This window comes from Melanostigma gelatinosum (genome assembly GCF_949748355.1).
Source record: "Melanostigma gelatinosum genome assembly, chromosome: 13".
Classification (NCBI taxonomy): Eukaryota; Metazoa; Chordata; class Actinopteri; order Perciformes; family Zoarcidae; genus Melanostigma; species Melanostigma gelatinosum.
Genome location: NC_136646.1, coordinates 18682920 through 18707498, shown reverse-complemented (window position 1 = coordinate 18707498; position 24579 = coordinate 18682920). Strand labels below are relative to the sequence as shown.

The window sequence follows — 24579 nt, the reverse complement described above, 5'->3', positions numbered from 1 at the left end:
ACACTGAACGAGCCAGTGTAGGCACTGACTGGCCAATCACTGGACGGAGGCAGAGCCTCGTTCTGAGATGGAGTGGGGGAGGAGCCTAAGCCGATGCAATCAACACAAACAAAATAGACAAACACAAACAAATGAGGAAAAAGTAGCAGAAAGAGAAAATGGAGTAAAGGAAAAATGCACGACAAATGATGAGAGTAAGCGTATAAAGAAGAAAAGACAATGATTATGAAAACAGTTAAAAGTGGGAAAATGAAGAACAAAGGAATCTCTGGTGGCGGCAGCTGCATGATACTGTCAGACCATTTTAAGTCGACTTTAAATACATGGAGGCTTGCTCTATGAAAACAATAATTCAGGACCACTACACAAAAACATCCTACTTAGTATCTTACTAAGACTAGCTTGAAACTCTCAAACCGGGCTCTCACCTCCGCTCCTGTCCCGCAGCAGGTAGCGGTTGACATCTTGGATGTTGGTGTTGATGGTGGGCCCGCTGGGGACACTGCCGGGGGTCACGTTAGGGTCGGTCTCAGGGTCAATATTCTGGAGGCCCTTCCAGGGCACACCGGGGCAGAACTCTGAAAACCAAAATTAAGATGTTTACATATGTTTTTGTTTTTTTTAACCACAGCATAATATTAAACGTTACTTATTGATTATCTAATATCTGTATTAGCTGCTAACAACCAGGTGGTAACCAGGCATCAGTTTTGGGTTGGTGAGGTTTACCTGGATGGTTACTATATTTGTTTATAGATTAAGTGATACAGTGATCAACATCTGGCTTCCAACGACAAAACCGTCAATAAAGAGTTCTTCAAGTGTTCTGACCTGGTGGCCAGTTGATATTGGTCCCATTGGCCATCTTATCACTGGTGCTCTTGCCCTGCCCCCAGCTGTCTTGGGGGACCAGGGGGCTGGTAGGAGACTCTGAGCTGGACATCAAGTTGTAGGGGCTGTAAGAGTCCTCCAGCTGAGGGGGCTTACCAGGGGGGCCCAGGTTGGCACCTGAGAGAACATCCAAGTGTTGAGGTTAATAATGGGGAAAAGTGGGAAAGGTTTGGGATTTTAGAGATGGACAAGCAAAGTCCCTCCCCTTCCGGTGCCTCCCATGGGAACTTATTTTGGGAAAAAATATGTACGGTAGTCAACAGCAACAGACATATTAAAAATGTTTTGATCAGGTGGGGACTTGTCATTTTAAATTACCCAGGATGCCATTTCTTTTCTCACCATGCTTGCCCAGGTTGGGCTCCAGAGGAGAGGAGCTTCCAGAGAGGCTTTCGATGGAGTTGGGATGCGTCCACTGCGACAGGCGCGACTGAGGCTGGGGGGGTTCCTTCATAGACAGACCTCCCACCTCCATGCAGTTCACATTCATGTTTGGATTCAGTCCAGCTGAGGAGACAGAGAGCTGTTACTACACAAGCCCACGACGGTTTAACGCAGCATTATCTACTTGCCATTCAAAGAGAAACGCCACTCACAGAGAGAGTAGGAGCTGTAGGAGTTGGAAGATGACTGCGGCTCTTTGGTCTGCAGGTCAGGGAGGCCTGGAGCCTGGGGGTGACCTGGAAATAAATCCAGGGAGGATTTGCCCCCGCCAGGATGCAGGCCCGAGTGGGAGGGAGGCGGCTGCTGTTGCTGCTGCTTCATCAGCAGGGCCTGGGCCAGCTGACGCTGGTGCTGTTGGATCTGCTGCTGCATGTTATTGATCGTACGTGCAACCTGGGACGACATTGCAATGGAGACATAGTTAGGATCTATAATGTGCAGGTGTTACGTATAACAGCAGACATGTAAATTGTCCCGAGCTAGGAGTGAGGAATAAGAGAGCAGGAGGTGTAGAGGAAAACTGACTTGTTGCTCTTGTTGTCGAATGGGGCCAGAAACGTTGCGCTGCGCCTGCAACATCTGCTGCTGAATTTGTAAACGCTGGTATGCCTGTGTATCAGGAAGAAGCATGGGTTCAATGCCAAAAGATGTCACTGCGTCGATGTATCCAGGTCTAACTCAATAGTAACAAAAAAGAACACAATTAGCATGAAATAAGAGGGCTCAATCTACATCTACAGAAAACATGTACGAATGTACAGTCCAATTAAAGATGCTCATAATGCATTTGGTCTTTGTAGATATTTGCGCTCCAATGCAGACATTGTTTTCTGATGCATCTCATAAAACTGGAGACGGGGCTGAATGCGACTCACCAGTTGCAGCTGGTAAAGTTGATTCAGAAGGGTCATGTGTTGAGGGTTTATTGGTGAGGTTAAAAGTGCAGGATTCAGACCAATGTTTTTTGCTGCAAACTGTAAGAGCTGTGCTTGAACCTGAAAGTATCAACACATTAAAAACTAAATTTGCTTATCTCAATTAAAATGCAAAACAGTGTGTGATTGGTGCATACATTGCCAATGTGAAAATGAAGTCCCATGTGAATTAGTAGTATTAAGGTCTTAGTTCAGGTTTGAAGGGGTCTAAACTGATGAATAATAAATGAGAAACTCATATTGGAGATTTTCTTTAAGACTGTAATCTGAATATAAAATATTTATCAATGCACACGTTAAAATGCCTAATATAAATGTATATAACAAGTGAGAAATGAGGCTGTGTATATATGTGTGTGTCTTTACCTGAGGGGACAGAAACTGAGGCACTTGAGCACGTAGACTAGGCTGAGAGGAACTGAGAGGCGGCACTGGCGGCTGAGGAGGCGGCTGCGTCGGCGGCTGCTGCTGCTGCTGCTGCTGCTGCTGCATGGCCCGGGCTTGTGCTGCTCCACCACCGCCAAACATTCCACTCTGCATCTGTTGGACAGACGACGTCAACTTCAGTCAAACACCTTTATCAGTTTCCTTTCACCCAAAACAACCTAGTCTTTTCCAACATGCAGAGGTCGGGGGGGGGGGGGTAGAAAGAGGTTTAGACCTTGTCCTGTGAACCGAGAATATGTCCCTCCTTACAAGACAAGTAAATGGTAATTATTGAGGAAAATAGGGTTAATCTAAGCCTAAGGTGTCTCATTTGTCTGGGAGTAGGATGCTAGTTTTTGTTAAATGTCAATGTAATGTTTTTGTATGGAGTGAAAAAGTCTTACAACTTTCCATCTCACATTTAACGTGGAAGCGTCTTTATAAACACATTTTACAGTTAAATATTTCCTACCAGCATTCAAATTCTAAACTATTTCAACGCACAGTATGTTTTTATGTAAATGTGTGAATTACCTTATCCATGAAGGGCGAGCGGGGGTCTGCCGAGGGGTCTTTGGAATGAAGCGGAGGCCGAGGGCAGCTCATGGGCTTGTTGATGAGCCCGTTGTTGTAGTCGTGGCCGGCGATCCCCATCCCCCGCTTGTCCAGCTCGGTCTTCTTCTCCAGCAGGGCACTCATGGCCTGGTCCAGGCTCATGTTGTTGCTCTTCAGAGCCTCCTCTGCTGGATCTCTCTGGAAAAATAAACCCAAAAGCATTAGAAATATAGAAACAAATCAATCAGCTGCAGGTTTAATCACCACCACCATTCTCAGAGTGGACATACTAGCATTAATTCAACATGCAACAGAAATACACGAGAGCAGTGTAGCAGTTCATTTTCACTTCAACTTACAGGGAAGCCCATGTCCGTCAGCTGTTTGATGAGACGATTCATGATCCAGGCATCTTCTTGCTTCCCCGGGACCTTTCCCTGGGAGAGCTGATGACAGAAAATCAGCATTACCACACTGTGTCAATAATATATATATGAAAATGAAATATATTTTTTTGTCTCAAGGACTATTCTGTATCCTGCGTCATACTTTCTGTGGGCCCTTTTTAGATGCATTGCCCCAAGAGTTGCAGGAGGAATTGCTCTCCTGGGAGGCAACGCTGTTCCACATGTCTCCCTCCTCAGCCTCCCACTGACCACTCGACAGGTTCAGCTCTTCGCCTCCACCGCCACCTCCCCATCCGTCTTGCATAGGTTTGGGAGCTGGAAAACACACGGCAAGAGAGGATGTAAACCAAGCAGCATCGAGGACATACACTTCGACTCATGCCCAATGTGATGACGTTATGATGTTGATAACTAAGGACTGGTTCCATGCTTAAGTATTACTAACAATTACATTGCACATTACTACATAAAAGTAATCTGAACCGGCCACTAGGGGGCAGTGCTCTTCCTTCCCCTGTACCATATTGATGTCCTTGATTGACTCATCAGAGGAGAACGATTGAACTTTTACTCAACAGTGGAGCGTGCGGTGTTGTTATTCCTTAAAAAAGGTACACAGATTTGGTAAAGACTCATTTGTAAAACCATCCAGGGTCAAGCTATTTACCAGGTTTGCAAGACGCAGATGTCATCGCCGGGTTGCCCCTGCCATAGCTGTCCGGGTTGCTGTCTCCCCAGCCCCCACAGTTCCCGCTAGTTTTGTTCCAGGCAGACGTCCCATTGTCGCTGCTGACCGGAGCGGGTGCAGCCTCCCCCCAAGAGCTCTCTGATTTTGTGTGGGAGCTGGATATTTCTCCCCAACCTGGAGGACACACAAGGGGTCAATACAAATACTTCCCAGCACAAATACCAATAACATCAAAAAAAGTGCTTCGGATACAATCATAAGTTAATATAACCTCAGGCATTTTGACTCGTTTGACTTTGTATTTAGATTTTCTCAAAAGAAGGCAGAAAGAGATTTTATGCAGACCTAAAATAATTGTAAAACAAATTAAACATATTACAGTAAAAGAAACAAATTAGTTTTTTTTTTTTATTGTCATTGTCTGCATTTTCTAGAAGTTTCAGAAGTTTAACGATGCAACCTTATGGTGCTTTGTTACTTGTTTGTTGAATTTACTGGCAATGGCATTTGCCAAAATTAAATAAATCAAAAGGCAAAGTATGAAGTGTTGGGTCAAGTACTCTGCGCTTGCTTCAGTTGGCATAGTTAAATCCAACTGAGCCTTACCACTATCAAACTGTTCATCCTTCTGTTTTGGAGTGTGAGGTGCAGCTCGTGCAGGCAGTCAGAAACCTGGGCTCGGCTTAGCAGGACGGTTAACAGAGGGAGAAGATAACCATTTAAGATTTGGCGCAGCCCGTCTCCTCTTGGCATGAGAGACACAGCACTGTCTCTGGGCCTGTGGCAGTGCCAGGCTCAGCTTAGCTCTCTCTCTCTCCAGGGAGAGGTCAAGCCCGAAAGGCTGCTCCAAAATTATAATTAACATCCAACCTTCTAGTATGACTGGCCGAAGTGTTATACTACTCTAAACAAGGCATAACAAATGTCCCCAAAGTATGCCATTAGTTATAAATAGTATTGTTATCCTTCTTTGTCTTTAACCTTCTTAGGCTTAACTGCCCTTTTTCCTTCAAAAGGTGCAGCTATCAGGTTTTATCGGGAAGCAAATTAATCCAATGTGGAGTCGTCATGCGGGGTCAAGTGAGGGACAGCAGGGGGCGTCAGCTCCTTCTCAGCTCCTATAGGGGCTAGCTCCACCTCCTCCCTCAATCGACTGACAGATGGTGGTTCCCATATAATCACACACTTCCGATCCTTCTCAAACTGTTTGTGGTGAATCTCTATTTTCACGAGGCACTTTGTAAACAGCATTCTTGCGCTTCCTCTGGGTACCCATGAGAGGTTTCCAGCGTTACCCGCACGGACGTGTCTGCTGTTGTGAAACGTGAGGAGCCTCATGGAGGGACAGGGCTGGCCCTGCTTAACTCATTTGGATAGTTGAGTAGATGTAAATCCAAAGAGGGCAAACTAGGTCAAGATTTTACCTTTAAATGGATCAAGAGATTGGAGCTTGACAGTGCTACGTGCTAACTACACAACCAGCTTTCATGTTTGACACCTTTACTTTGAACAGTGAAAAGGAAAAGAGAAATGCTAAATTATGGGAAATCAAGTCACTTATAAAATTTGAAAGATGACAATCTAATTTATCCGTTTTCTATGAGTAAATTAATCTGACAAACCTGGCTTAATATTATAGGTGTGGGCTATGTGACACTATTACACAAAGTAATAGTGCCACATAGCAAAGTAGTAGTAGGATGTCTTACCTTGAGCTATTAAGGGACTCCTGTTGTGAGATGGCCCAGACTGGTGTTGGACAACCGGATCCATGGGCCCACTGGTGGGCCCTGGGTTTTGGGAGTTTTGCGTGTGGTTCTGTAAAGGTGCAGGTGGCCCTTGATAGGGGTGATTATGAGAGTGGGAATGGTTGTTGTTGTTGTTGTTGGGGCCTGGGGGATTATTGCCTCCAGTGGTAACTTTAGCCTGGGACTTTCCTGGTTTGTTCCTGTCCCATAGGTTGACTGACTTGCTGTAAGTAACAGGGTCGCCCCAAGCTGAGGTCCCGTCATCTATCTCCATCTTGCGTCGGATTGAAGGTGGGGAGGGCTCTTCCCAGCCTGTGGGCTCAGCTGAGGACTCCTTCTTCCTGCTTTCCCGAAGCCCACCCTGCTTCACTGAGCCTGATCCAGCCCAAGAGCCCATGCTCCCTCCCCCACTACTTCCACTGGGTCCATCTTGAGGCTTGGCCCCCCAGTTTTGGGGAGGGCCACTGGGACCATCCTGAGGCTTGGCGCCCCAGTTTTGGGGAGGGCCACTGGGACCATCCTGAGGCTTGGCCCCCCAGTTTTGGGGAGGGCCACTGGGACCATCCTGAGGCTTGGCCCCCCAGTTTTGGGGAGGGCCACTGGGACCATCCTGAGGCTTGGCCCCCCAGCTTTGGGGAGGGCCACTGGGACCGTCCTGTGGCTTGGCCCCCCAATTTTGGGGAGGGCCACTGGGACGCTGGCTAACTGGCTCTCCCCAGCCCCCATTTCCTCCAGCTGCAGGTATCCCAGGTCCTGAAGAAGACAATCCCCAACCTCGTGGATTTTCCTTCCAGCCCCCTGCTTCTCTGGGGGGACTCTTTTTGCTCTCCTCTGGTTCTCTCCAGTCCCCTGGATTATTGCTTCCTCCACTATTGCCCCAGTTGTGGGATGCTTTGGGTTGCTCTCCCCAGCCCTGGGATGTTGGCTTATTGCGAGAATCATCCCACCCAGTTGACTTCTCCTCTGCCCAGGATTGACCCCCATTCTTGGGTATACCGGTCGTGGGGGCTCCTGTCGGTGGATTGCCCCGGCCACCTGGGGGCTTAATGTTGTTGGGTGGCTCTCCCCAACCAGAGCTCGGTTGGTTGTTAGCAGCTATGCTTCCACCCCAACCTGAAGCTCCCTGAGAACCAGGCACATCATTTTTGCTCCCAGGGTCAACCCTCTGAGAAGGGCCCATGTTAGTGTTGGAGGGCCCCTGAGCGTCACTTGGAGTGGTTGGGCCAGAGCCCCATGAATCAGCGGCTGCATCATTCTTGCGTTTAGAATGGTCCATGTCCCAGGTTGTGTGCTGGCGAACAGGGGTCTGTCCCCAGCCAGTGTTACACAACACCCTGGGGTCCAAATCCTGGGCAGGCACCACAGGAGCTGGATTATCTCTGGGTGAGGAGTCTCTTTGCTGGGAATGTCCTTCCATGCTGTCACTGCTCCCTTCACTTGCAGCAGCTGTGCTCACTGGTCTGCTCCAAGGACTAGCCTGTGGATCCTGGGGAGGAGAGCTAGGGGCAGCCCAGCCTCCCTGGGCCTCCTCAGTGTGCTGCTTACCCCAGTTTCCACCAGACTGGTCACCCCAACCTCCAGAGTTTCCTGTTCCACCTCCTCCACGGCCCCAGCCAGAGTCCCATCCAGGTGCCTCCTTAGATGAAGGTGCCTTTGAGTCGCCACTGTTACCCCATACTGAGCTATTATCTTCTCCATTGAGCTGTTGGCCCCCCGTGGGTGCCTGGCCCATGGAACCCAAGCCTACAGGTGCACTACCCCAGCCAGGCAAGTTGCGGATGGGGCTGCGGGGTTCCTGCTTATTAGTGTGATTTGGTCCATCAGTTTTAAGGTTCTGAGGTTCTGAACTGAAAGACACATTCGTGGACGGGGAGGGGTGTGGCTCTGAAGTGTCAGAGGCTATCATGCTACCCCAGGCGCTGCCAATCCCCGTGGAGTTGCTGTTAGTGTTGACTCCGGTACAGCTGCTGGTCTGGGCTGGTGGGGGGCCAGACGGATTACAGAGGTTGGGTGTAGGTTGAGGAGGTGAAATGGTGTTGGCTCCTCCTGAGCTGCCTCCCCCTGCGCCACCCCCATCATGTCCCAACATGGGCCAGGCAGACGGGTTGGCATTTGGGTTTAGGTTCAAGTTAAAGTTGGTGGTGGAGGATGATGAAGAAGACCCCCAGCCCCTGCTGCCTCCTCCCCCCGCTGGGCTATCATTCTTCCCTTCACTCCCCACTGAGGACTGAGGGGGGCAATGGGAGGGTACAGGCCCGGAGCCCCAGCTGCGATTGGCTGCAACCTGGCTAGAGAGCATGCTGGTTCCAGTATGATTGGCAGGGCTGGGCCCACTGTTGACCTTGCTGCTAAGGTGGTTGGCAGAGAAGTGGCCTGTCTGGCTATTGGCCCCCGTGGCCATACTCACTGTACTACAACTACTACTAGTACTACTGCTGCTGCTGCTGGCCAAGTGACCAGGGTCAGTGTCCAAAGGGCATCCTCCTGGAGGGGCCTGGCTCTGGCTGAGGGTAATAGAAGGCCAAGCCTCTGTGTCCTTCTGCTCAATGACTAGTTGATCCCAGCCACTTAGATTAGTGGAAGATGCAGCACTCCTGTTGGCTGGCAGGTGTCCCCAGAGGGGATTATCATACTGTGCTCCCTGGCCACTCTGTGGGGGCAGTTCTGTAGGGGAGGAAAGAAAAAGGATAGGACATGAGCATGAGCAATAGGATGAGAAAAAAGAGGTATAACTTATGGACGTCATCACACCCACATATGCTCAGCAAGGTTGAAATACCATGGCAACATATAAAGTGTCTCTACTTATGGACACACAGACTTCACAAGATGCTTCATTAATGAAAATAAATACCACTCGCACTGAAAATGGAAACACACAGAATGACTAATATGGTAGCAGAGGTAGCTTTGATTGGCAAATAAATACAACATGTATGCACTCCCTGATAATACTAAGATAAGAAAATACTATACTGTACTAGCACAATTACATTACAGTGTTGTATTTTTTAAAACCAAATATTACTGAAAAGAGCTTGTTGTAAAATTGCTTCTTAGGGATTTTAAAAATACTTCTCAACAACAAAAAGAGGACCTTTAGATGTCACTGTGGGTACATGCACCACTAATGAAAACAATACAAGTTACCAAATTTAGGGGCTATGTTAAGTAAATAGGGTTAAATATGAATCAAATAGAGATTCTACCACAACATAATCTTTAATCGAAGTCATTAGACAATGCATGCGTTTGTCACATATGAAGAGAGAAGCCTTAAAAGCTGGGCACTGTATCTTCCTAACAGGTCACCCCAAGAACCACTCTTATATTTGGGAACCACGTTAGTGGACGTAATCAATGACAGGAGTCATGCAGCCGAGTGATCCTTAACTCCTGACCCCCCTATTGCAGTTATGACCTCTACTTGACATGAAGCACAAATAGTCTGCACCAGCCCCGGGCAGCCCGTCTCCTCACCAACACGTCAGCCTCCACCTGCCTGCACAACCGCTCTGACAAACCCAAATAATGCTTTGGCTGATTTCTCTGAGATCCCCATTGAGTGAGTTGAGCGAGCTCCATGGTGCATACATACAAACTAAGCCCAGTTGCAGATCATAATTGCTGCACTGATCAACCTGCTGTCTCCCGATTGCCTCATTTCTACCGTCCCTTGTGCTGCAGCGGCTTGTTGTTTACATTTGCATTCACATGCATGCCAAGTTTGTCTGCAAAGACTCTGACTGTACTACTGTACGTGAGGGAAGTGACAGCATCTGTGTACTCCCCTCCTGTTTTCAAGCTTACTTCAATGCTTGCAACTAAAGGAGAGAGGAGGCAATGAGAGAGAGAAGGGGGGGGAAAGAGGGCACTGTGTTTCTGACACACACAGCGCTGTCGTTCCGTAGCGTCTCTCTACTGAGAAGTGCAGGACCGCCATTTTCTCAGTCCTGAACCACAGCCAAAAAAGCTCTGAGCTACCGCCTGTATCTGCACCATTGCTGCTTCAAAAGCATGCATGTCTCACTCACAATGATAAAAACAAAGCAAAAAAACTCAACACTGCATGCCCGCAATGCACTGTCGCTGCAGCTTCAACATTCGAAAGTGCTCATCCACTCAAGAGTGCAAATACAAGCCAGCAAAACCAAAACACAACAGATGCAAGAAGAGCAGAAGAGAGAAAAGAAAACAGGGAGGCTGACGAGGAGTGAAGACAATGAAAGAGCAGTAATGAAATACCTGTGGAGAGAAGCCTCCCAACCATCCTGTAAAGAGCTAGGTTTTGTGCGACGTAGCGACCATCCTTGTTTCAATATGTCTGCTCGGCAAGCCTCCGAGGCTCATTTTTGAAATGCTGCCAAGAAGTTGCACAGCTCTTGCGCGGCATGAGACAACCCCCCCTCCCTCTCACCCCTCATGCTCTGTCCCTCCCACCAACACTGCTTCGGCTGGGTCTCTCCTCTTCTATCTATTGCCTCCCTCTGGCTTTATTTATAACATGCTCTATTCCTATCCTGACAGAGAATATTCTCCCTCTCTGGAAAAGCAATGAAAGAACGCTGGTTGGGGGAAGGGATGGGAGTGTTCGAGAGATTGGGGGGCGCAGTATTTTAGTGTGTGTGTGTGTGTGTGTGTGTGTGTGCGCTTGGTTAACAGCTGAACGCTAAAGCCTGAAGACTTTCATTATGCACTCACAAGGCATGAGGTAAAACAAAACAAAAAGGGAGACTCTTCCAACCTCCCCTCACATCTTTCAACCTTTCAAAACTGTCACTAAATATTTAGCCAGGACCACTCCATCTGCAATTAGCACTGCCGCCCACAATGGAAAGCCTCTTAAATAGCAGTGGCAGGCAACAGCGAGCAAGAGAAACCCCACGAAAGCCTGCCGCACCCTCCTCTGGTGCTGGAATGACAATTTTCTCACACGTGCACGTGTTTGTGTATGAACAGGCATATTATCAGATCACACATGATGACAAATGTCTGTTTTGTGACTGCTAGCTGGGAACGCTGTGATTACAAGCAGCAGCACCAAGCTTCAGACAGAACACTGCCGCCTCATGGGGGAGCTCTCTGGGCACAGGGCGAGGGCATGAAATGAGCAAGCTCATATGGATCTGGAAGACATGCATTCGATTTAAAAGAAGGCATGGAGGGAGGAGGATAACTGCTACTGGGAGCCCCGCAAAAAAAAAAAAATAAATAAATAAAATAAAAAAGCGCAGCAGTCCCCTGGATCAATGCTGGTATTGTTTACAAATGATCCCAGCGCCCACGCACCAACACAATAAGTCAATGTTTTGTAGAGAACAGAGTCCCTTTATGGCTGAGGTTCAGTCCCCTGTGCCTCTCCACTGTGAGGACCTAACATGCGGTGAGGTCATGCCATGCCACTGCATGGCCGCTTGCTCCTTTCTGTGTTAACATCCACACAGTGTATACACACTGCATCTACTGTGTGGATGCATACACACTAGCAAAGAGAAAAACACACACTCTACTTCCTGAATACTCAGACCAACAGGGAATCCTTCCTTTCACGCTTTCCGTCAGCCTTCTAACCTTTTTCATTTTACAAGTGGACACACATGTAGTAAGGTGTGTGTGTGTGTGCGCGTGTGTGTGTGTGAGTGAGGGGAATACAAGGGTCAGACAAAAGGGGATCATGAGGGATAAAAATACACAGACAAAGATGGATGCTGAGAGATGGAAGGAGGAAGTAATCTGGGAGGGCTGTGTGGGCCTCAGCTGGACTGATCCTGGCTTAATGAAGTCCCCGAGGGGCAGAGAGAGTGGATGGTACAGAGCTGACAATGCATGCTGCCAGCCAGATGAACGAGCTCTCCGACAGTCTCACACACACACACACACACACACACTTCTTTGAATAACAGCATTTGTCTTACAAAGTTTTGTTCCAGAGGGCCGTAAGCAGGCAAATAATCCACCACTAGGATTGAGATATTGTATGTGGACGGTTCTTGGATGTGTTGTGGGTATAGCTGCTATCAACTGGAGACCGAACCAGTACAGTTCTGGTTTGTTGGAACCAATAACAGCTGCTTAATGACAGGGACTGTACAGACATATATGCAAGAAATGTAGTTTTGTATGGGTGCTTTCTTTGTGGCTGCTTTCCTGTTAATGCAACGCTATTAGCTCAAGGGAAAACACTAACAGAGGGGCAAACCATGTATTTTAAAAAGTACACATCTAAGACATCTGGTGGTCATGTTTGCCTGCGAGTATCCTCTTTCTCTTCCTCCTCTAAAGGATAAACCAGGTCAAGGGCTTTCTCCAGCATGCCAGTCTTAAAATAGCTTGCTCTCTCATGCCTCCTACATGAAAGGGCCCTGGGACATGGATTGTTAGCCAAGCAAAAAGGCAACACCGCAAGAAGGCTATTAGCTCCACTGTTAGTTCACTAGACAAGGCCCGTTTATATTAAGATGCTATTTGTGAGACGTCGGCCTCTGTTGTGCTCAGCGAGTACAATGCCCACTGCTACATAAAACCTTGACCTTTGCTTTATGGGCTTTAACTAAGGGAGCAGGGAGTTAATGCTACAGCCAATACATTATAGGATTACGAGCTCATTAGTTAACAGTCAAATAAACAAGTCAGAGAAGGCCGGGAGTTCATTACTGCCACAAAAAAGACAAAAGTACATGATCTAAGTGCCTAAAAAGAGGACCTCCATTGAGGGTTTCTATTTGTATCGATATGAAATGTGAACTCTCGTCTTGAACCGTGGCCATGAACAGCACAGCAGTGGTTGCTGCTGCTTGCCTTTACAGCAGAGTAGTCCTTCAAAATGTCAAGCAGCGCAGGGATAACAAAGACTGCAGAGGAAGAGAATGTTTGTGTTTACATGCACACGTGTACATGTGGACAAACGGACCACGTTGATCCGCTCGACTTTTCAAGAGAGCCGAACATGTGACCGGGTAATGAAAGACGGGGTGGAGTCAGCGGATGTAGAAGAGGGAGCGAGGGGAGGGAATGAATGCAGCTAGTGTGCTTTTACTGTTAGCTATCGGCAAGAAATGAAACTGTGGGAGGGAGACAATAGTTGTATCAGCAGACAAAGGCTGTAAGGACTGTAGTGGAGGTGGGTTGACCTGCAGCGCTCTGCGTCTATCTTAAATAATATTGCTGAGCTAAGAAACTAAGCTGGGAGGTTTTGCAACTGATTGCTACTTCTCTGTGCACCAGTTCAGCCTAGAGGTATACAAACACAAAAACCTCCCACTGACTGGACTCCTATCCGTCTTTCAGTCTGGACGGTCCTCCAGTCTGTCTCTCCGTCCGAATGTAATCAGTCAGTTCAAAGACACACACAGAGAGCAAAAATCAGAGCATAGCAGGCCTGCCAGAGAGGGGCGGAGGGAAGCAGCAGCATTTACCGTAAGCCATGAGTCACTGCAGCCCACAGTACTGGACCTCTGCCATGCTCGCTCTCTCCTCCTCCTTTCTTTCCCTTCTCACTCCGTCTTTCTATCAGTGCCAGGTCAGGCCCATTCAGGCGACCGGCCAACGAGCTCGCTATGTCTCCTCCTCCAAACAACAGGAAATACTGTAGGGCTGGTCAGTGACGCTCAACGAGGAGTGCGAGGAGGATGATGATGATGATGATGATGATGATGAGAGGGAGGAGGAGGAGGTGGATAAAGTAGGAGGACAGGGTAAACATCTCATCGCCATGGAGATAGAGCAGCATTCAAACAGCATCAGAGGGGTTTGACGACACTCAGACACACTGATGGTAAAAATTAGTTGAAATGAAAAGTGCTCTAAAAACCTTCAAAGAGCACATGCCACTTTAATAAAAAAAGAAAAAAAGAATAGACCATTACGACTTGGAAATACATTAGAACCTGATTTACTGTGAAATGCAGAGCTTTGGGAGGACACACACACACACACACACACACACACACACACACACACACACACACACACACACACACACACACACACACACACACACACACACACACACACACACACACACACACACACACACACACACACACAGCGAGAGAGATAGCCAGCTGTGTTTACTTTCCATCCTCTACCCCTGTCTCCCTTTTATCCCCATTTCTAATTCCCAGCTAGGCAGAGTGAAACTACACAGCAGCACCTGTGATGCTCCTCAGGTAAACTGCCCAGTTACAATCACAGTGACATACAAAAAGTAGACGTACAGCCACCGTCATTCAGGAATGCCAGTTTAAGCCAAAACACAACCACTCGTGGGCACAGCAGCTATAAGTCAAACAGCTGTCCGGAAGGGTTGCACACAAAAATGGCAACAACACGCAAACAAATATACCCTATGGGCGACTTGTTTCTCATTAAAGCTGTAGAGTGAGTTAACACACCAAACAGGACTAATACAAACGCACAGTGTGTTTGCTACTGAATTCCAACCACCACTCTAAGTAAAGGTAGCGTCACCGAATATAATGAAAGTACTTCACCACAACATTCAGCTCTCCTGCACCTAATGCCGCGTGTAAAGAAATACTAAAAGATCGTTCAATACACATGAATAGCATTTCCCTTTAAAGACGCTAAATAAAAAAGGACCAAGAGATAGTGTGTCGCCCACAGAGTGTCTCGGCTGACCTGTAGGCAGGCTGGCTGTGGAGGAAGAGGAGAGAGAGGAGTGTATGGCTACTGCTGCTGCAGGTTCAGCAGCGGCGGGACGTCCCGTCGTGGTGAGAGGCAGAGTCCCGGAGGGCAGAGGCTGGCCCCTCTTCAACAGCTGCTTGTGCTCCTGCTGGCGGAAGCGCGGGGGCACCTCTCTTGGCGGGTAGCGCTGCTGGAGCAGATTCTGGGGCTGCTGTGCTGTCTGCGGCTGACCTCCAGAGGGGGCGCGCTTGCCATTGCCACCGCTTGGGGGTACAGACGGGACGGCACTGGGGCTGATGGGGGGAGGAGGAGGGGTGGGGTCTTGCTTGGCAGAGTCTGGCACTGTGGAGGTGGGAGGGTGGGGGGGGGGGGGACAGGTAACAAGGGGGCAGAAACGCAGGGATGAGGGGTGGTACAGGAGCATTAGGAAAAGGCAGAGCTGTTGAGCGCACACTGGTGCCAAAACAATGAATGACTGATGAGGCAAAAAAAACGTGACCGACTGTTTTAACTTGTCATTATATTTGACATTTTTAAAAGCAAAACAACAACCAAGCAAGAGATGACCGTTAGTTGCTGCCTCAGCATATACTGTATGTAAAAACAAAACAAAAACACTATCATCACTGTAGGTCACGTCTTTTCCTGAAAGCTGCTGTGGCTGAGCATTCCCTCCACTGCTTCTTTTCAAAGCCGTGGTCACTTCTGGATGAGGACCATAATGATAAATTCAGAAAGGCAAAAAAAAGATATGCCGTCTCTCCTTCTGGATGCTACGCAGTGGTCAGTCCCCCCACACACACACACACACACACACACCTGCTCTTTGGAGAACCAAAGCACTGTAATAATCTCAGGGTGGTAACTGTAATAAACCTTCAGCCTTCAGGGATGCCAAGACACACAGCCCTCCGGCGGTCTGCCATGGCGCCTCGTCACAGATTACAAGTGATGAAGAGGTCAAGTACCAGATAATGGACTTAGATCTGCCTGCTTGCATCATCGTGGGCCATTGTCTCCATCAGGACAGCACTGTATTATTCAGCCCAATCGACATCAGCTATTCATGGTTTGTGGCAGGTTACGGCCCCTGAAATGATCAACCAAAGCTGTTAACTGCTCATGCGGCTGCTGAAGCCAAGTGCTCTTTGTCCCAGCAGCTTTAGTTACCCGTAGCAACAGAGTGCGATTTTGTTTTCTTCCTCTCACGTACACACGAAAACTGACATTCAAACGTATTAGCAAACAGCTGCATATTTCCACATCCAGCACCTACGAAGCCACTTTATCTTTCATTTGGAGTCGTGTTTCTGGCCACCGAGCGGAAGTTCAATTTTCACTCTCTTTCAGCTCTGTTTGTGTCCTGAGGGAAACACCTGCTTCTTGTAGCTGCTCCACTATGTTCACCATCTGTTTGTGCTGTAACCAGCTGCCTGCTGCTGCCAAAAACCTACATGTATGAGAGCGGTCATGAGCTGAAACTCGCTCTAAAACTCCGTCAATCCGAAGGGAGCTTCAGATTATCTGTGGGTTCATCTACCACGAGCGATGCCTCTCACATTACACATGCTCCACATTCAAGTCTGCACGCTATAAACAAAGACTGTCACTTTGTAAACAATGCCAAAAAGTAAACCAAAGACATTAAGTGTAAAGTCATCGGCAGGCTAACATCCTGTGGCTGAATGTGGAAGGTCAGAGGTCGCCACTAAGTCAAACAGGATGATCAGCTCGGGGTCACAGAGCCGCTGCTGGGTGAAATGCATCATGGGACATCGAAGCACACTGGGTAATCACCTCAGTACTTTTCCTTACATAATAGAATAAGCTGGTGAACTAGAATGTAAACAGGATGCAGAAAACTACACATACTGCTCAAGAACAAACCCAAACATCAGCTGATCCCACATTGTGTGCACGCAGCCAAAATGGTATTCGAGTTTTTTCTGGTAATAAAACACAGAAGGGAAGGGGAGGGCGGGGGGGAGGGGGGGGGGCGCTTGTCAAGACGGCAACCAAAAATAAAAAGAAATTCTTTGTGTGGCTGAAATGAGTTTTAAAGAGCGGCGCTTCGACATTGGCTGCCGTCCCGAGTGTGTGCAGTGAAGCAATGAATCACTCGCACACATGCAGCCGGACCGACACACACGAAAACAAAGAGTTATGTAACGCGGAGGCCCACGCTGAGGGGAGCGGACAGGATGGTGTCGCGGAATAGACTTTCACACAGCCTTGTAAATACTGACAGACGTGCATCGCTCACACGTAACAACCAATTGCTTCTCGTTTTTCTGTGTACGTTTGTGTCCGTCATGTATGTGTGTGTGTGGATGTGTCCCCAGTACCGCAGGCCGTCTATAAAACACGACCGACGTCTGCATGGTTTGATCCAGTTTCACACACATCCGTATGTGTGTCTCCCTCTCCCTGCAGGAGTCGGGGGGGGGGGGGGCCACCTTACCCTGCTCCCCTCTTGCTTTCTCCTCCATTAACTGTGATCCACGACTATCCTCCCGTCACTGTTACTCTGGTACGTCTCCCTGCTTGTTTTCAGAGCCGACGTCCTCTTACAAACAAGAGTACTTTGTGGTTGTGCCACAGTGTGTAGTAACAGCTATGAAGGCAATCGCTGCACAGTTGGGACTCTCTGGTGTGTGTGACGTAGACTCTTCTGGAAGCTGGAGGGGGGGGGGGGGGAGCTGGCTGGCTGCTCTATCCGCCAATAAGCGCGAGGAGAGAGAGCGGAGGAAGGGAAGGAGGTAGAGCAGGGAGGGTAAGTGATGAAGAATATGGTGTGTGTGTGTAACAGTCTCCACCCCCATGCGCGCTCCACTGTGAGCTCCAGTCTCGCTGCCTGAAACCAGCTCGGGTCTAAATCCGCTTACAATTAAAACACTGTTTGACAATCGCGTGCCACGCTGCGCAGGATTATTCTTCTCAAGACAACGACGGGAGACCTGCGCATTAAGTAACACGAACGCGACTGATGCATTAAAACTAAATGTTCTAATAACTGCAGCTATGTTCATTAGGAAAATGTGATTAGGAAAAGGATCAGGAGACAAACAAATAGGTAAATAAAAACATTTTGTCATCAGCGAGGCGTGGCTTATTTAAGCACGAGGCTCACAAGGCGGAAATGAAGTGAAATAGAGTAAAAAGAGATCTGAGTCACTTGCTCTGACAGCCTATTTGCAAAAACACAGTCCTCAGCTGTGCACAGGAGAATTCCCAGTTCATCAAAGATGCACATCAAACCGTGGGCTTGGGGCTGTGTGCGCTACATGCGGGGAAAGACGTCTCATTTTCCACTTTAAAGGGGGTCTTCATTTTCGGAGAGAAAAGATGATAGCTAGCTCGCCCGACTGTTTAAGACCTACATGTTGGGGGGGGGGGGGGTTGTCTGTGTGGAGAGCAGTGACGATCCCCTTCTTTCTCCCTCTCGGGGGGGGGGGGGGGGATTTTCCTCTCGCTGGGAAAATGTAATACTGTGCAGAGAGCGAGACATTTAACAATTACACCGGCGCAGCTTAAGAATGTGGACCTGAGCAAAAGTGCTCGGGTACCAAATTCCAATAATATCTGTGCTCGTCTACCTCGAGGTTTAATAATAGCGCCATGCCGACTCTGCTTTCCATTCATCAAAGTGGATCGCCTTCGAGTAAACACAGATATGCATGAAAAAGTTCAGTTTGTTAGTGATTATAAGCTTTCCGTATGAGCCGAGTTATGGCCTGAATGAAGCTTTTAAAAATGACCCAGAGAACATATTGTTCCTCGAATAAAATCTAAATTCTAAACCGTGTCGCTGGGGCTCAACATCAGGATGCGTGCCTCTATTTTAACAGGCAGCTTCATGGGCTTCTATCAATCAGGCTCTATCGTTTGGACAAATTCTGTATCAACAGTGCGACAAAGAAATAAAATCTTGAGGAATCTACCGAATGCAGATTTAGCTCCTACACTAAATAAATACCCATGTATAAACATATTTTTCTTGAGTAGAAAGGTGAATATAGCCCGTTCATTCATGTGAATCCATGTATAGGATATATACTACCAAAGTGTCACACTTGAAGCAGAAAAGGAAACAAGGAAATTACTAGATCCTTATCAGATGTCTATTGAAGAGGAGGCGGCAGAAAGCGTATCAACGAATCACGAGCGAGGGAGGCACGTCTTTAGGGTTCTCCATCTCTTTCCTCCTGAGGGCTTTAAAATGTGAGCACTGAGCCTCACATGAGAGGAGATTAACGGGCTTAATTAGAAGTGAATAAATATGACACTGTAGTTAAGAGAGAAATCCTTCCCTCGCTGCATCACATTCAGCAGCAGACAAAACTGCTATTTAAAAGCACTCGATGTCTGACAGCACGGGGCAAAGAAAAACAAGGCGATATAGGTCAGAGCATTCATCAAACGGGAACTCGATATCTGGACATAACTGCACACCCGAGTGGTAGAACACATCGGAAGTCATCACGGATTACTCTCACCGGCGACTCTCGTCTTTTAATAAGCGTTTCTAGCCTGAACTGTCCTCAACATGCAGAAGAGTCAACAGAAGAGTCACATGACAGATTAGAGGAAAGGTTGCCTGTATGCCCGCTGCTCTCAGGAGACAAGTGGAAGACAGACAGACAGACAGCCTCCCTGGACTCATCACTCCCCTGTCCCCGGCCTTCTGTGCCAAATGCTGCAGGCGGACCAGATTCCACTGTCTGTTATGATTTAGAGGAGGTGATGTGTGAAAGAAAGAGGACAGTCCCGTCCTCCTGACCTGTGCAGCACCCGCTGGGCCAACACTTTAACCGACAAATGATTGAGAGTGCAACATGGGCTTCATACAGAAACGACAAAGGGCTGCATTCTTTTTTTTCTTCTGCAAAAATGTCACCTTGTTATACAAGACACCCAAATGATTAAATATTGTGTATCCCTGGACATGTTTTTGCATAACCACAGATTCTCTCTCTCTCTCCCTACGAATTCTCATAACACCCTTTAATTCACCACTTAAAGTAAGATAAACACACATTTCTGACCCACTAATTTCTGACCCGTGTTTAGCGAATTTTTTTTTTTAAATATGTGGATATCTATCATTCGGAGGCTCCAGACTAACTTCAACTCTTTATCATCCGTGTTGCCTTTCAGATAACGCTGTGCTCTGAAAAGACATTTAATGAAGACAGGCTCACATTAACTATTTACAGCGTAACACTCCACAACAGCAAAGATCCGGCCGTTACCCGCGTTGCTCTTTAAAGTGTGGTTTATCAGCACCATTAAAGCGGCGCTCCTCGGGATGCGACATGCAGAAGAGGCGGCGACGATGACAACCGGCACGCTGGTATAAATTACCCCCGGATCACACCGCAATTTATGACTCTCCAACACAAAGCGCTGGGCGTAATTAAGTAAATGTGAAACGGCAAATTAATCTGTTATGAAATTACTGCCGCGACACTACTTTATAACAATGCTGTCTTTTATTACGCTGTGTAAGTGTGCGGCTCGATGTGAATGTATGTTGTGCCCTATCCGTTTAAAAAGACGTCGCATGAACAGAAACACAATCAACACACACACACACACACACGGTAACTGACAGGAAGTCGTGCTGCATATGACTTGGCCTTATCTGTTTATTTACCTGCTCTGGTGTCACAAAGAGTGCACCAATAAGTAATTGATTATCTTTTGAGACTGCGCCTGCTGCTTATGGATTCAACTTCTTTTCACACACATACCAATTACAATTAGCCAAAAGACGTCTACAGATCTCTAGGAAATGGATTCAATGATAGTTCAGCCTTTGTTTATGCTAAAATCACAATTCTACGATCATAACATCGCGTGGTTGGACCGTTTTTGCTTTCAACCCACAATGCACCGGAGTCCTCTATGAAGCGAACTGACATCCTCCTTTTCAGGCGGTCTCACTCCTGTTATCTAGTCCTCTACAGAGTTCAACAGCTTTCACACCGTCGCACCAGGTTAAGTGTTGCGTGTGCACCCTCATAGCTACCTCTGCATCTGGAGGTGAACGTGCTTCGTCTGCTCATGAAATTCACAACATTCTCCGTGAGGGTTAGTGAGGCAGAGAGCGGTCTGCGTCGTGCTTGTGAGTAGCGACGTACGACTGTGTGAGTAAAACCACATGTGTGTGTGTGTGTGTGTGTGTGTGTGTGTGTGTGTGTGTGTTATATGCTGCTGGCGTTTGTCCTACAAGGGGACTGGTGTGTGAGAGGTGAGCCAGTAGAAGTATCCTACAAAAGGGCCCCCTCAGCTGTGCCGGCAAAACAGGAAACTAGCGAGCATTCTCACAGTTTCACATGGCTCCTTCTGTTCCTTTTGCTCTCGCCTGCCCTCTTCTAGTTCTCTCAAGTCGACCGCCGGCGCCGTGTTTTAGCAGCAGCCTCCCTACACTTTTGCACAAATGTAACGACTACAATTTAAACCCATTTCTTTTGCTTGCAGCCCACCTTCTTTCTGCTCCCTTTCCCCCTCCTGCTGGTCCCAAAGTGGGCCTCTCTGCTAGACTAGACAGGCGGTGGTGTAGTGTTACTATGGTGCTCAGGGCCTTGCTGGAGATCTCCTGTGTACGGATGCCTGTTTATTCAGACGACGCGCCAGCAATGCTCTCCTAATTAGTTCCCAGCGTACCCTTCATTAGTAGCGGATACAATCTGCCTCTTGATTAGTCACTCATTAGTCCAAAATAGGAATTTTTGACTATATTTAATAAATATTCTTTGATTTGAGATTTTCAGAGATCCTTCTCTTCTGCAGCTCTGACTGAAATCTATTTGTGGTGAAACAATAATAATCACCTTCTGTTTAATCCACTAGTCGTAAAAATCCAATAAATAATCATCAAGTAGGAATTTCTTGATTCAAGAGCAGGACTACGGGAAACAAACCAAAGCGTCACGATGGACACGAGCATATCCGAGTACACAAATATGTATAGTATGCGAAAAAAGTCGAACTCGACATTTAAGGGGGTGAAGTAAAAATGAGGTCATGGCACTTCTGCCTTTTGAGCAGCAGCCAAGAATCTAATTGTGCAAATCACATCCGAGCTTGAAGAGGGGGAGAAAAGAGTATATGGGTCAATTTGTGGATGCTGTGAAACAACAACACAAAGTAAATAAGAGACAAAGAGAACGCTAACGCAGCCAAAAGGGAGCCGGTGGGAGGTCGGGGCACTCACCCCCGACGGTAGAGAGTTCACAGGAGTATGTACTCGGAGGAGAACTTACTCCTTTTTACTGTTCTAAACAGAAACTGGCCTCCACAACTCACACAAACACATGAGTCTGAACACGAAGGCAGTGTAAAACACGAAGGCAGTGTAATTAGGTGTCCCCCTCCGCTTGCTGCCATTAAGGCCATGCTGCCACGAGCTCTAATCAGATCCCACCCTGGCCTATCCCTGACTAGACATTAAGTCCCATCTGCCGCCTCGTCCAGGAGATGTGCTGCTGGGCTGACTGACTGTCCAACGCCGTCTACCCGCCTCTCTCTGGTCATTAGGAGCACTGGCTTGGGGAAACAAAGTGAAGAGTGGGTCTGCAGCTGCCACAGAGCAAAAACCTGCAAGCTAAACACAATCTTCACTCCAGAAGTCAACTTTTAGTCGCCTCTTTTTTTACGGTTTGTTTCGTGGTTCCTCTCGCTCGGTTGTCTTCTCTCCTGGGGTTCCTCCTCACCTCTACCCTCCCAGGTATGCTGGAGGAGCCCACGAGGAGGCCTGAGGAGCAGCTGCACCATCCCCCTGCTCCCGATTAGTCTCGTACGGGCACCTGGGCTCCATTTTGGCTGCTGCTAATATTTCCAGTTAAAAGATGTTTTACTGTAATAAAAAGTAATGCTTCACATCCACATAGCACAGCAGTGAACAGACGGAAAATGTGAGGCTCTGAGGCACAGAAATAAAAAGTTATTCATCTAATTAGGAGGATACGAACTTAAACACACCCACACGATGAGTCTCCCTACTGTTTGAAAGCATCGTATCACAGACTCATTGCGAGGTTCATGGCAGACCTATATTGTTTTTGCCTGCATTGTGAAACTTTGTGCTGTTGCACCTGCAGCACGTTGTAACGCAAAGTCATATTTACATGAAAAGAAATTAAACTAAATTAGAGGCATTTTAGTTCAGCACAAGAAGCCACAACTCACCTTTGGTTCTCTGTTCTGTGGCCTGAGAAAGAGAGGAAGAAATACGTTAGCCACGGAAAGGACAACTCGTAACGTATGACGCAATAAGCACCTTTTATAAGTGAGCATTGTGGCTCTATGTTAATGCGCCATCGACATCTGCGTCGCATTGGCCGGCTCTCCAGCTGCACGACAGCGCTGGAGCGCCTAGCCGGGGCAATCGGAACAAAATGTTCAGGGACTGTTTTTTTTTCTTCTTCTTGCTCATCTATTGAAATGCTAAAGGGGCTGAAGACAAAGACGACAACTACACAAAGGTCTGGTTAATGCTTCTTGTGGGAAACGCACACGACAACATGCCTGTGATGTAACTTCAGCAAAAACTGCTGAGCTCAATGAAGACTTCACCAGCTAACATTTTAAATAGTAACGATGGCGTCATCTGAGATTAACGGAGGAAAAGGGAAGTGGAAGTACTGTCTCGGGTAGCTTTTCTTGTCACTGGTGGGGGATGCCGGCCATGCATGAACGGTGGGTTAACAGTATTTTACCATGTTGATGAAACGATGGGCAATTCAAACTATAAGATGAGTGTGTGTCAAATGAGAGGGCCACAAGCTCACCTTTTTCTGAGCAGCTTCTTTCTTTTTCTTCTCTTCTTGCTTTTTCTTTTTCTTATCTTCCATCAAATGGTTCTCTTCTCGTGTTTTTTTTGCTTCTTCTCACAGCTTAAATACAGAGAGAGAGAGAGAGAGAGAGAGAGAGAGAGACATGGTTTTATCCAAATTGCCAACTGAGGACATGAACACGAAGTGGTTTGCTATTTCTTAGCTGCATTGTTCAGTTGTATTGTTGCTCTCCAAGGTAAAACCTGCGACGTCAATGGCTGCTGTTACACACCAGATCATGTGAGTAAGAAGAATGTGGGTTTGTTTTGCACTTTGCATTTTAAGATGTTTTGAACTGTGCAAACTGTGCATGTGTTTTGGTTTGGAGGTCTTTGGGGTTGGCTCTGGAAACCATTAAGGAGGCCTTGCAGGTCTAGTATAGTGGGGTTCCATGAGCAACAGCGAGGGCAACGGGATATTTGGGGCAGACCAACAGAAAAACAACCCATGCCGGGATCGCTGGGTCGTAGACTTTACAAAGTCTCCCCACCCGACCGGGTTATAGTCCATCCTACGTCATTTATACCCAATCCTGAGAGGAACAGTGTTCAATACAGAGACACGCTATCTGAGAACCACCTGACGATGCCTCATAGTTCCATGTGCAAGTGCACCCAGCTGAGAGCTGTATCCATCCTAATCCTCCACGCGGAAAAACAAGTAAATAAAAGCTGGAAGCCGGGTTTTTTTAAGGACTGAGGGAAGTGGAACAAGCCTTACATGTGAAATTAAAACCATCAGCCTTTTCTGCTGCCGTGCCTATGCTGCTGCAGGCGGCAGCGGTGTGTGGCATTGCCTGGCAACAAGCGCTCCCAGAGGCCCCGGTGAGCAGTCGGGTGCAGACAGACAGACAGACAGACAGACAGGCAGACAGACAGACAGACAGACAGGCAGACAGGCAGACAGGCAGACAGAATGACAGACAGAATGACAGACAGAAATACCAGAAGAAAGATGAACTCGGACAAGCATCAGACACTGTCGAGCACAAATCTGAGC

At 47.6% G+C, this 24579-nt stretch overlaps 1 protein-coding gene across 3 annotated transcripts in view; it reads right to left on the bottom strand.

The window, feature by feature from the left end:
• The window catches only part of tnrc6c1 (trinucleotide repeat containing adaptor 6C1), a 35858-nt gene that overhangs the window by 4727 nt on the left and 6552 nt on the right, over window positions 1-24579 (bottom strand). Inside the window, exons 2-16 of one of the 3 annotated variants that reach the window (XM_079281714.1) lie at window positions 23536-23640; window positions 22934-22955; window positions 14735-15082; window positions 6056-8758; window positions 4326-4520; window positions 3801-3973; window positions 3611-3697; window positions 3231-3449; window positions 2637-2810; window positions 2211-2330; window positions 1861-1944; window positions 1488-1728; window positions 1234-1398; window positions 832-1008; window positions 429-578 (exon numbers count right to left, since the gene is read on the bottom strand). In XM_079281714.1, the coding sequence (XP_079137840.1) occupies window positions 429-578; window positions 832-1008; window positions 1234-1398; window positions 1488-1728; window positions 1861-1944; window positions 2211-2330; window positions 2637-2810; window positions 3231-3449; window positions 3611-3697; window positions 3801-3973; window positions 4326-4520; window positions 6056-8758; window positions 14735-15082; window positions 22934-22955; window positions 23536-23598 (4921 nt within the window). In that variant the 5' untranslated portion in view covers window positions 23599-23640. Of the gene's footprint in view, window positions 1-428; window positions 579-831; window positions 1009-1233; window positions 1399-1487; window positions 1729-1860; window positions 1945-2210; window positions 2331-2636; window positions 2811-3230; window positions 3450-3610; window positions 3698-3800; window positions 3974-4325; window positions 4521-6055; window positions 8759-14734; window positions 15083-22933; window positions 22956-23535; window positions 23641-24579 lie in introns of those variants that run through there. The other 2 variants (XM_079281715.1, XM_079281716.1) reach the window with 2 other exon arrangements.